Source organism: Pseudopodoces humilis, chromosome 6 (genome assembly GCF_049639895.1).
Source record: "Pseudopodoces humilis isolate 2021_Gansu_Grassland_sample_001 chromosome 6, ASM4963989v1, whole genome shotgun sequence".
Lineage (NCBI taxonomy): Eukaryota > Metazoa > Chordata > Aves > Passeriformes > Paridae > Pseudopodoces > Pseudopodoces humilis.
This window is the reverse complement of record NC_142205.1, coordinates 38060320-38074496: the sequence shown is the minus strand read 5'-3', so window position 1 is coordinate 38074496 and position 14177 is coordinate 38060320. Positions and strand designations below refer to the sequence as shown.

General features: G+C 34.8%; 1 protein-coding gene across 1 annotated transcript in view; it reads right to left on the bottom strand.

Annotated features, from left to right (window-relative positions):
* SPOCK3 (SPARC (osteonectin), cwcv and kazal like domains proteoglycan 3) overlaps nt 1-14177 on the bottom strand; it is a 163110-nt gene that overhangs the window by 14913 nt on the left and 134020 nt on the right. The window contains exon 7 of the mRNA XM_005517609.3: nt 6165-6284. Within this exon, the coding sequence (XP_005517666.2) occupies nt 6165-6284 (120 nt within the window). The remainder of the gene's footprint in view (nt 1-6164; nt 6285-14177) is intronic.

Here is a 14177-nt window from a genome sequence, read left to right as displayed (position 1 = left end):
TTGCGTAAAAGAGTCAAAAAAGCCTTGAAGTATGTATCTAGAGTTTAATATCTGCTAACATGGTTGACATGAATGTCTGTATCACCTGAAGGTGTCAGATGATACAGAACTAAGAATCAAAAAATCACCAGGTGACCTAGACCTCAGAAATTATTGCCCAAATCACATAATACATATATTATCACTTGGAACTAGAATGCTGGTTTTACACATTTTTCACGGTTGTAACATAAAGCAATAAGCAGAAACTAAGGAATAATTAGTATAATTGAATGATAGTAATTTATTCTTGATGATTAAGTACCAGGACATTACGCTGAGGAGAGCAAAAACTGCAGTTAAGATGACTAAATTATGAAAGATGTTTTTCATTTTAACCACTTACTCAAAATCTATTTCCATATACCATAATGAAGTGAACTTTTATGCAGCCATTTCTGAACACTATCTAAAAAATATGAAGCACCAGCTCATGCTCTTTTCCTGGTCAAAACAATCACAAGGGAAAAATTATTAAGAAATGTAACCATCCTCCATGGCTTACATACTGGGCATTCAAAGCATTTGCTCAAAAGGAACCAACAGAAATGCTCCTCTTTCTAGTTATTTCTTGGGAGAATTTCATCTCTTATCTGCTTTCCAAGGTAAAAACCATTGTTTGCCTGCTTATTAAACACATAAGTAATATGCACATTTGAGGAAGCCAGCTTCTGAAACCACGTGGAAGTCAAACAGCATACATACACAGAGCTCACATACTGCATTATACAGAAATTGTTTATCTAAAATGCCAAGAAGTGCACAATTTTTTCCAATACCAGTGTGCTGTCTGAAGCAATAAAAGACGCTGGCAAATCAACACGTGGATAAACACACATGCACTCTTTGTCAGACTCCTGGCTGACATCTAGACCATGGATTTTACCTGTTCAGTGTGCAGGCTGCATAGCAAGAAGGTTTTCTCTTGTAATGGATATTCTGTTCAGCAGAAAACCTTCAGTGAACAGCATCTCTCAGCTGAAAACTACTGTGCACAAGTTGGGAAAATGTTTCCCTTCCTAATGCAATCAGGACAGAGCAGAGCAGGAAAGACTAAAGCAAAGAGGGCTAAGCAGAGGTGAATGCTTTAGTACTAGATCACAAAAATGGTTTATCTTGGTGAGCCTCATTTGGCTCCACAAGATCCAGGGGACAGATTTAGGCATAACACTCTGTCCCCTGTCTAAGGCTGTAATACATTCCTGCTCACTAAGAGCACACAGAGAGGAGCAGAGCCCAGGTTAGGGCAAGGCACAGAATCACAGAATATCCTGAGCTGGAAAGGACCCAGAAGAATCAGTGAAGACCAACTCCTGGCCTTGGAGAACATGGAGAAGGTACCAAAGGTATTTTGATAAACCTAGGAAAACTGACTCTCATGTCACAACAAAAGGTACAAGAGAAAGAAATTAAGTACAGCTGCAATGCCCCTGTGAAAGTTTCCATTCTGAAGCCTCCTCCAGAAAACTTTTATATGGAAGTGGGGGTGGAGGAGTGAGGGGGTGGAATGGGGGAAGCAACATAAATCTTATTCCTAGAAGCTGTCAGTTTCCTAATATATTGAGGGATCAGATAAAATTTATTATTTGGGACACCAGATTTACTATTTTATTAACAGGAGTGGCTGTTACAGGAAAGAAGATAACTGAGGAAAAAATAAAATAAAGTAAAAATAAAAAAATAAAAAAAAAATAAAAAAAATAAAATAACCCCCATGTTTCATTGTGTTTAAGGATAATTCTGTACGAAAGATTGACACAAAACCAATTTCAGTCAACAACACTCATGTGGTTCATTTAGAGACTTAGTTTTTAGTAGAGATGGATCCATTAAAATTCCTGTTCAGAATTAATTCCGGCTGGATTTCTTCTTCCAGGCCCTTGCATTGAGGGTGCCTTTGCATGAGCTAACCTGACACATGCAGAAATTCATTGGAAGAACCTTTTCTTTCTAGTAAACTAGACCTATGGTTCAGGTTGTCAGCCTATTCGACTTTGCAGTTCAGGTTTCTGAAATAATCTCAGGAATTAGACAAATTCTGGAGCCATCAGTGTTTTGAAGACATCAAAAACCCACAGTTCTTTCCAGCTCTAGGAGTTCATTTCTTATTCTAGGAGTAAGGAAAACCCTATTATTCTCATGAGTTCTGTTTGTATATCAGGGTTTTCAAATATGCTTTGGCAGTGAAGATCAGGGAAATATAATTTATCACTGCATAATATCAGCTTATCTCTTCATCAATAAGGAACTGAGGACAGTCAGAATGAAATTAAAATCTTCAAACAAAAATCTGAAGTTGCTTATTTTATTGACTTTTTAAAAAAAATTAGTCTTTTCTTACTGCAATTTTGTATAGGGATTTGTCAATTTTAGTGTAATAATATCTTACTATGCTAGTTCCATACAAGCCACTTATAAGTAATCTGCTTTCAGACTTCCTGTATTTTTAGGTTATTTTCAAAATTATTAGTGTATTAGGCTCCAAATCATCGTATTATTAACAAGCCATAAGAAGAGTCTCCATTTATTACCTTTGGCCTCTGGTCTTTCATCTTTTAACATGACAAGGTAGACAAGTATTTCTCAGAAACAGACTGCCTGTTACCAGAAATATTTGTGGGACTATGGTATTTTTTTTGCTGGTGTATGATGCATTCATTTTGTGTTTTATCATACAAAACTAATATAGAAATAAAACAAATATTCTAATAGACTTTAAACAGGTATATAAAATGTCACTTTTTTTTCTAACTCCACATATTCTGATCCATAAGCCAAAAATAATGGGTGTCTTATTGTAGTATGGGAGTCAAATTTACTTTTACCCTTTGTGTCATCTATTCAGACCATAAATGGCCTAAGAAAAAGATTTAAGTGTGTATGCAGCATCTATATTACTGATACTTTTAGATACGTTACATTTGACCACATCTGGACCCAAAAGGGATTTTGGAAATAATATCCTATTATTTTTTGAAATATCCTACTCTTGATTATTCATAATATTCCGCTTTGGAAAGAAGTGTCAATAATACAAAATTACCTTACTTTGTAAAAACACAGCAATGTAGGCACCTGACATTTTTAACTTGTTAACAGCATATTGATGGCTCTAGCAGAACACTGTTGTTTGGTTTTTTAGGTACATTAATGATTGTATGGAACAAAGTGGATTATTTATTAGCTGGTACCATGTCTCATGTGCTAAGTGTAAAGTCGTTAGACATGATAAGAATTTCTTTGCAAGTTTTATTTCTAGCTGTAGCTTTCTGGCACCTCCAAAATAGGGACTGGGCAGTATCAGTATGGCCTGGATGCCCTGATATACTTAGATATCAACAGGCCTGATGTCTTGGACCTCCTATGACTTTGGAAGCAGCCATCAAGGGATATTACTTGAGAACTTTGCTCTTCAAGAACAATTTAAAGAAATTTTTAATGGTATAAGGAAGGACATTACCATGTTAAATGGCTATCACATTTTATGTTTCTTTTTGCATTTTCAGGAACATAGTGATACAATATTTTCTTCTAAACAACAGACTTGTTCATTTCTCATAAAATGCAATATGTATTTTGCTGTCTTAAATGAGAAATTTTGAAATACAGAAATTTACTTAACAGGAAAAACATACAGCACTACTGAAACCAGTTTTAAAATAATTTGTGCATCCCCAAATCTACAAATGAAAAAAAAACTACTACTGAACATACATTCATTGAATTGGTTTCTGTCCATAGATGGACTGCCTTCCAGCAGTAGCATGTCACATCATTACAAACATTTAAATATTGGCTATTTATAAAATCGAGTAAATTCTGCACAAATAGGATGTTTATATCTAAACACAGTATTTTTTCACTATATTATATAGTGGCACATGCAATTTGTGTAACTGACCGCACTATTGAAACATTATCCACTGAAAACTTATTGTTCAAATATGAAACACTGTAGGTTTTTGCTGAATATCTCTTTTTTGAAAAGAAAAAGAAGAAAATATAGGACAAACTGAATGTCTCACATGTAAACATTTTGTAAAACTTGATTTGCTTTATTTTAGTAAACAGAAAATAAGCATTCCAAAGCCTATCATCAACGTTCAATCAAATTTAGAATCAGTAATAAATTAATACTTAGGACAACATTCCAAATTCTGATACCATGATAAAAACAAGTCAAAATTTATAACAGGACAATATAATAATATTGACAAATAATTTAAAGTCAGTAATATATAGGAAACAGAAGTTTCCACAGAGATTCCAATCTTTTACCTGCTGATGAAAAAGAGCCCTGCAAAGTCTATTCTTAGCCATCCAAATCAACACTTGATTCTATCTCTCAAAAATGGCAGAATAGCATGCAATCTAAATTGTGCCTTAAATTTCATGTACCTCCTAAAATATGTGCAGATTCTGTACAATGCCAAAGGAGAGAACTTTATGACTTGAAGGCTTCCAAAACTGAGTGCCAAAAAATCCACAAGATTCTTCTATTTCTAGCCTCATATATTAAAATCTTGAATCTTAACTCTAAATATAGTCTTTGATTGCTATTATAAAGTAAAAATTTGCAAACAAACAAGTGACATAAAAAATATGATTATATTATATTCACATTCACATCACAGGACAAATCCCTGTTTCAAGTAGAGATTGTAAGTCTTATCAAAACCACCCATGTGCTTAAGGAGAAAAGCCAAGGTAAAAATCTCACTGTTAAGAACTTTGTTTGCACTGTACCTCAATGTATTCAAAGTATTAATTATAAACTTTACTTTCTTGCACTACATGGAATCCAATTTCTGGAAACACTGATTTGTTATTTATGCAGGACATAATACTTAATAGCTATACAGTTGCTTCCTTTATCATTGCCCAAATTTCAAAGTCAGAATTCAGCAAGAAACAGTACACTACATATTTCAATTAACCTTCAACTGAGCAATACACTAACCAACATAATTAGATACACTTTCTTTTTAACTATACAACAAATTCTTACTTAATGGCTTCAAACTTTGTACTTCTACTGTTTACTCTACTGCACAGGAAGCAAATCATCTGCCAATTATGGGCACTAAACAGAATGTAAACTGGAATATATGGGTTTAAATGTAACTTTTTTCAGTATCAATAAAAAGTGGCATTTCTGTATTACCATCTTACCTCAGAAACAATTTTTCTCAATGTTAAGAAAAGTATTCCCAGATAAGACAGAACTATCTTTAATTCATTCTGGTTTACAGAATTATACACATTTTCTTAGCAAGAAAAAAAATCACACAATGAAATGGCATTTCCAATTAAGTGAAATTAATGTATTTCTTGAAAAAAAAAAGAAAAAGTAATGCTACAAATTGAAAGAAACAAAAGCTAAAAAAAAATCTCAAATACTTAAAAAGCTAAAAATAAAATAAGTAAAGTAAGAAGCCAGCGGTGGTCAAGTTCTGTGAAATATACTCTGGAAGAATTCATAGTTTGCTCTTCATAATAACAAAAGGTAGAGTTCTGTGGTTTATGAGATCCATTTTGACTACCCTCACAGTAGGACTTCACTTTTGGAACTATTATTGCACACTTCAATTGCTCTTCTAAATAAGTCCTTTGATAATTACACTTTAAAATGCAACTACTTTCCACAACAAAAAAAATCTATTTAAATAGTTGAGGGAGTTAAAAAATTATGCCCCCTACTGTTTCCACTTCATTAGTACTCCTTAGTCTTTTCCAATTTCAAGTATACCCTTAAAAATTCCTTTTTACTTACAATCTTCTTTTTCATCTGTTTTTCTGTACCAGTACCTACAGTGACATCAACTAGCAAAGATGGGTCACACATAATTTAAGCTCCTTTATTTATTTCCTTTAATTTGATAGCATTCACAAATTCAAGCATTGTGAATGGTAGCTGTCCTGCCAAACGATATCGAAAACCTAAAGTGAACATCTTGCATTAGTACTAAGCCATAAATAGGAAACAAACTTCAGATAAGCCCAAAGTTATAGTTTTGCACACATACCTACTTAAAGCACATGAGAATAAAGCAGGTCTTAGCAATGGAAAAACAACAGAAAAGGATCAAAAAAACCATCAAATAAAACAAGCAGAAATCACTTACTGCTTCTTTCAGGCCTTTGAACAATCCTAGTCTTCTTATTCTGAATTCCACTTTCATGAAGTGCCTTAAACCAGTCTCTCAATCTGTTTGCAACTTCCCTGAATTCCAGGTCACTGCACACTAAAAAAAAAAAAAATGCAGAGTTGTTTAATGGTTTTCCTCCAGGGTGCTAAATAGAACTTTTCAAATAATGCTAAAAAAATTCCCTTAACCCCCCACAAAAACCAAACCCCACATAATAGTACAAGCATGTATGTTCCACAGCTTTTTTAATTAATTTAATTCAGTTGCATTGCTTAGGTATGCCTTCAAAACCCAATGAAGATCCTCAGAAATAAATACCTGCTGAAGGTCCTCAGAAATAAATACCTGCTGTATAAAGGAATTATAAAATTACAGTTACCAAGAAATAGAAAATTTCCTTTGCAAACTACTATAAACAGTTGTAGCACAGGTATTTTTACATCTTACTACAGATGAGGCTGAGACACCAATGACAGTTTTTTCTCTTTTCATTTTCATGTTCATTAAGGCAATGCTAATCTAAGTCCTACCAGAATAGGTCAGAGGTTCAATTTAGGCAGGTAATAATGAACACCCAACCTGCTTTCCTATGCTGAGACATGAAAAGAGGAAACAGAATTGACAGCAGAAGTGTTTCAGCAATGTGCTGGAATTTTATACCATAGGATGGAGTTTCACAAGCCGAACCTGTGTGCACGCAACGGCAGACAGGCAACTGTACAGCCACCTGGTGATGGAAAGGATGGATTCTTCGACCAGAAATAGTGAAGGCAGAAAAACTACATCAGACCAAAGAGAGCATCTGTAGCACCAAGAGCAGCAGATTAGTAGCAGACTGGTTGAAGTGCTGTCCAGCACTGGCAGTTCGTAGAGAAGCCAGCAACAGAAGTAGATATCAGAGAGAGAGGTGCCGTTAAGAGGCTTAGTCACTGAGAAGACAAAGAAAGGGCACGCCCGAAGCAAGTGTGAAACATCCCTCCCAGAACTCCATCTTCCCATTTGTTTGGGAAAAGCTAAGACAAGACTAAAGAAATTACAGGATCTGGAAGATGAAAAGAGCAGAAAAGACACCAGATGCATCCCTGCATAGGTAACCTTGCACTGCCATTCTCAATAGCTGTAATTTCCAAATTGGGATCACTTTCCAGGTCTACCAGTAACTAAGCTACAACCTGAAGAGCTCCTACCTAAGATGGCAGAGCTTCACAGTGACTCTCTTGAAAATAAGTCTCCAGTTTGCTTACTTTTCCTTCATTGTGTAGCAATCCAACACATTTAGTGACATAGCTTTTTTAGCACTTCATTAAATTGAACAACACTGTGAAACACCTATTTGTATTTTGAAATAGGATAGAAACATCATTATGTCGACAGCTATCAATGCCTGTACAACTGCACGCATCTAAGCACAGGATTATTTATTCTTAAGTCCCTCTTGATGCTTTCATTCTATCAATGGAAGACTAAAGTACAATTTAACTATACATACATTTGCATATATTATGGATCGACATTTTTATAAAAATTGTACTTGTGCTTCTCTATTGTGAATTGTGTATTGTGTATTGAAAGAATTATTTCTTTCCTGGCAATTTATAGGGAGCTGGAAAAAAAATAATGATAAATAGGCATGTGTACTCAAAAATATATTACAACAACCAGATGAAAATTGCCTCCTGATCCAAGACTACATATCATAATTCAAGCACGTGGGATTTCCATGTTTGCTATAATGACACCTTCCTGTACCAACTCTTGCAATCAGCTGACAGCTCAGCACAAAGAATCTGCTATTAACTCAGGACACTCTGCACCTCTTTAATTTCTCCTTCTATTACAGCTGTATATTGGGTTTGTACAGCCAGGTTTAGGTAGCAGGATCCTATAGGGGTGGCTTGGGTGAGAAGTTGCCAGAAGCTTCCTTCATGTCCAGCAGAGCTGATGTCAGACAGCTCCAGGACAGATGGACTGCTGGCCCAGGCCAACCAATTAGGAATGAGATAACACATTCATGTTCAACTTCATTTTCTGTAACAGAGATGATCAACCAAACAATCCTTTCAACTAGAATGCTATTTGCCATTGAAACATGCTTGCTCAAGGTTATACTATATGATGAAAAATTAGATTAATTAGTTGATACATACTTTAACATGTTTAGGAACTTTTTATTCCAGTGATGAGCTTGTAAAGATACAGACTAGTGAAATTATTGAGCAAAATTTGTCTGATTTAAAATAGGTCAAGATGAGGTAATTCAGACCTATTCAGACTATTATTTCACCTGATAAGACTGAGAGATGAATCTTTAATGGTGAAAGACAGACAGTAAAGGTTGTAGAAGGTTAGACAGTAATCAAAAAATGCATATTAAATCACATGAATCCACTCAGGAACCTGCCAAGAAGTACTTCTGTTTTTGTATAATGCCAATGCAAGGCAATCCTATTACAATCAATTTTAGTAGCCATTAAGAGAATTAGTACAAGGTAATACAAAGTCACTAGCTCAAAGGTTACTGGAGTCTACTGTCATTTCAAGCAATGAGACTGTCTCCAAAATTAACAGCTATGGCTATGCAAAAATAAAATGAAGGTATCTTAAAATGTATAGGTACTTAATCCACATATATCTTCATGATAAATATTATTTAAATGTTAGGTGGAAACAACTGTTCAATCTGTTTTCACATACAGTAAATGTTATGATTTGTGTTGGCATTTGAATATATTTTACAGATTGGAAGTAAAATATTTGAAAAGGCTGTATCAGCCTGAGTTCTTCTAGTGCCTTTCAACTCTAGCTAATTAATGAAGTAAAAAGAGTGCTACTGAAAACTGTAAAGACATGTGGAACATGTTTTAGCACTAGCATAATGTACTGAATTCCCTAACATATTTAAACCAGTCTTAGCTTCCTGACGTAAGAGAAAGTAAGTTATTTTAATAGTGCTTCCTTTTTGTATAAACACAGACACATAAAAAATTATCTGTAGCTTGGTAAGTATTGAATGGACATGGACATAAAGAGCACACTGCAATACTGTTATATCAAGCAGTATCTTTCACTAAGTAAAGGGTCAAAAAAAGATCTAGAAAAAAAAAAAAAGACGTGATACCACACACTATACAGATGTTCTTCCTCAGTACACACAATCTCATTCAATCAGGCAGAACTATACTCATAAATTCATTTATACAATAAAATAAACAGGAAGTAAATATAAAGAGAGAATATAGAAAACTTGAAGAGCAGGGTACGTATCAACCGTGCTTTAGAGTCAACTAGTAATTACTTCATATGAGATGGGCAACTGAGCAGCCAGTGTGTACCGAAGAAAGACTTGCTATTCAAACTTTTTCAACATACTAGAATCACTGCATATGACTTAAAGAAAACATTGTAATTAAAAACGATATGATTTTGTTTGATTCCCAGAATCAAACAATGTCTCCATAATTAGTTCAGTCTTACTCTCAGCTAAACGTAGGTCTAATTACATCAGGCTGCTCAGGTCAGTGTCCAGTCAGTCATTCATGTCCTGTGACCATCACGCAATTCATGTGAGGGTTCCTCAGCCTTTGAGAGACAACCCCTCTGAAAGGAGCTACTATCAACTGTTCTGTAGCTCTGTACTGTTCTCCCTGAAAAGTACAAGAGTACTTCCTCATGCTGTAACTTGAGGATTGCATCCATCTGTCCAGGATTGCTAGACACCCAGAAACCTGGTTAGAGCAGCAACTCTCAATCAGCTGTGAACGGGATTATTAGGCGTCTTCCCCACATCTGATGCTCATATAACCCAATGCCCTTTCAAAGTGTTACCTACTAATCACGTACTATCATATGGCTGTACGGTAAACGTTGAGCATCTGTTCCAGCACAGGCACTTAAACGTTCTTCTGAAAATACAGTAACCCTAGAACTGCCATCAGAACTCAGTGCTGCCTTTAAAGACATTATCTGCTATTGTAAGCTGGAACATTATAGCACACGTAACTACTCAATGACAGTACTCTGCAAGGCTGCCATTCTGCAGAGGTTTGTGAATTTAGCCCTGAGGAAGTGATTACTTGGACTGAAAATTCCTGGCTCCAGAATAAGGGCTAATACCCATGTGGCTAATTCTAAATGTCTAAGAATTGTATGCAAGTGACTTACAATTCCTGCAATATAGAGCATCACTTCTAGCTCTGCATCATCTGTCACAAAGGGGAAGAGTAACATATGGCAAAAAGAAATGTGATAGCAAAACCAAATAAATTTGGCAGAAGGACAAAAATCCCTCCAAACCTGTAACTAAAGGATGGGACAGGCATTTCAGTCATCTTTTTACCATCCCGGATATACAGTTAGAACTGGTTGGTTTGTTTTTTAAAAAACGCTGTAAACTGAAAAAATTAATGCATATATTTCTATTTCTATAAGCTGATATTTATCAGCCATCTGCTAGCTCTAGGGCCAGTGATTTTAGGAAGATAATACCTTGACATTAACAAATAAAAGCCTTTCGATTTCCTTACTATTTAACTAAACATAATGAATTTTCTACTTCGGTTAGTCTATGTTATGAGATAATTAATACAAAAGCTGCAGATACTGTATCAGGGAACTGCAGCTGCTTATTCTTACTGCCCCAAATTAATGTTCCATACAGACATTCTGCACATGATTAATGCTTCATAAAATGCAAAATTATTTCAATAAATTACATTTTCATAAAATAAATCTGAACTTTTTGTGTCCTCACAGTTTTTAAAGACCTCACATTTAAATACAATAATAATTTCTGAGTGTGGGAAAAATAGTAATAACCACAACACACAGAATTCTTGTGCCAAGTTGCTGTCTTCAACTTAAAATACATGGACTTACAAAGACATTGCAATTAAGTAAGACAATACTGATTCTTTAATCTCTCTGAAGTATCACAGACCTATTGTGGAATTTGCTAATTTATTTTCTGAAGGACAGTCAATGGCTTCCTTTGCTAACTGCAGCTAACCTTTAGTGTTGGCTATCATTATCGTGCTCTGTTATTCCAAACTATTATTTTTTGATGATGAAAATGTTATTAATCTGTAAATTGCATAGTTATGAACACAGACAGCAAAAGAAAATAGCAAAGAGATGGTCCACTGCATTATGCTATATTCCAAGATAATTTTCAAGTATTTCTGTATATTCAACTGAATCCAGTATTTCATGTAATAAAAGATGTGGGAAGTATCAAATAGTGACAGACCAAAATTTGTTGGTGGTGAAAGCTTTCAAGGAAACCATAAACCAAAGGTATGACAGCTTTCAAAATTCAGTTTTAGGGATTCCTGAAAGAACTACACAGCTCTGGGACAAAGCCTGGACATTTTCTTCCCTTAAATGTCATGGCTGACAGAGACCTCTAAAAACTTCTTGTATTTGACACACAACCCCTTGACATAGAATAGACAAAAGTAAAAATATCACTGAACAATGTTCCTAAAATATATCTATATTATTTCACCATTTCAAATTCGGTATTTTCTGAAATCAAACATGTTCTGTCCTGATAAAAGATGCTAAAAGTGCATTACATCACAGAACCTATAAGGGACTGATGGACCTTTCTTTCTATTATGAGAAAAAATTATTACTCCTCATACACTTGGTTTGCACCTTTTCTCTGGCACAGAAGGGCAGGAGAATTGAACAGTGGGCTGAATAATCACCTTTTAACAGATATTAACTACAGTCTGCACTACAAGTGTCTGGCATAAAGGAATCTTACATCATAATGAATCCCAGTGAAGTCTAACAGATCCAAGGCTGCATTGCAGCAATTTACTTTATTCATATTTAGACTGTGATCTGATGCTTTAAACCACTTTGTATTTATTTTAACCATTTGTTCATGTGTTTCTTTTGAATGTTTAATCATTAACATTGCTGTTAATCAAGTAAAACTGTTCATTAAAGAGCACAGCTGCTTGTAGACCTTTCAGAGAGGACCAAGAGGGCAGAATTACTCCAATTTAGCTAATTATTTTTATCTTCCCTAAAGTACAGAGGTAGACAAACTCTTTCTCTACTACTGAAGAAACCCACGACAGTTAATCCATTATACAGTAATGTAACAGCAGGACCCAATTCCTCTGGCCCAGAAATAACAGGCAGTGTGACGCAAACTCTCCTACACTACCATCACACCTCAGTGAAATCAGAATGCTGGTTGACTAAATGCAGTCTGCAGCTGTGTCTCCACAGAAATTCACTAATCAAAAGAGTAAGGAGAAATGCAGAAACTAATGAGTTTAAAAAAAAACTATTAGGGCACAAAAACCCAAAATTTTTACAAATGCATACATGACGTATGTTCGCAAAGTGCAATTATGTTTTATTAGTCTATGCATTCAGCAGTAAATGGATAGTTCATGAATGTCTGATACAGCTCAGGGAATTTTTCTGAGCTGTATATGACTATTCATAGAGACAGGAGTTTATTTATTGGTAATTTCTAATGTGATTATTAATATATATATATATATATTAAATCAAAAAATATTGCATTACCAACAGCAATCCCCATATGTGTTAGAGAGAACCTTTAACACACAGACTATACTGTATATGACATAAATCAACATCAGATCCAAACCAGACAGCATGAGGGGTCAGTCTTGGTATCATGACAGGTTTCAGAAAATTCTTTTCCAGCCCTAGTGTTCCTGCTGGCCACCTGCATGCAGTGTTGTCTGTGTGTCGACTTCATAAGACAGAAGTTTGCAAAAGGAGCTGCAGACAGAAGGCACAGATCAGCACCTTGTGTATGCAGAACACAACAAAGCTCTTTTAAAATCCTTACCCTTTCGAAATCAGTAGTAAAATTCTTGATGACTTCAGTAGTGCCAGAATTTCACCCTCACTTGGCTGCTGTCTAGGCCAACTACTTGGTTCTCTGAAGAGGAAAGGAATGCTAACACTGATCAAAATAGTGATGAATGTTTAAACAATTCTGTTGATATTTTTCACAATGAAAAATTACATTTAATGTTTTTTTCAATCTATTAAAAGAGAAGAAAAATATAACCTTTTCATTTAAAGAAATATGACATATTTTGAAAAAAAAATCTGTAAGAAAATGTGTTGAATTTTAGACAAAATCTATATAATTAGAACGTACATTGTTTTTTCACATGGTGATTAAGAACCTTTCAAGGCAAAAAGAGTATGGGCAATTAGAGATGCCAGGTAGTAATCTATTCAGTTATAATTTTACTTGTTAATCATAAACCATGAAAGGCATTTATACTAACTGGTTGTGCTGATTATCAGCACCACTGCCTGCAGCTGAAAAGAACTGCCAACTATCATCAACTGTAAGCCTCTTCACCACTGTATCTGAGACTTGCAAACTACTGTCCCTAATAATGGTATCACTGTTTTGTATTGTTTATAAAATCTGTAGAAGTCTTTAAACTGTCAGTGACATCAGCAAGAGTGAAAATAATACATCAGTACCTGAGACTTAAAAGTGAAAAACAAAACCAGTACTTTAATTATTTTAAGAAATAATGAAATAACTACTGATACTGATTTTGAAGACAGTAAGAAACTTTTATAGAGTGAAATGTCTATTTTTTGCAAAGATTTTTCTGTTCTTTGTCAAAAGACTCTTAACACCATTTTCTAGCTGCTATTCTTTTTGTTATAGAAATTCAATTTCATGCATTTTTCTTTTTGCCCTTTTTGGACCACGGCCTTAGAAAAATTTTGTATTTCTGAAAACACATCAATAACTACAGAGAAACATGCAGAAATATATCATAGTTATACCTGAATTTCAGTGGTCACACAAAAGTTCCTTATTTCTTCAACAATGATCACCATTAAATCAAAATAGCACTACAGAGTCCTGCCAGATTATTCTATTCTATAGGGTCAGCTGCATCATGAGGCTGCTCAGGTAGTTTCAAAACATGACAGCCACGTGTGAATTCACTGTGGCCAAAC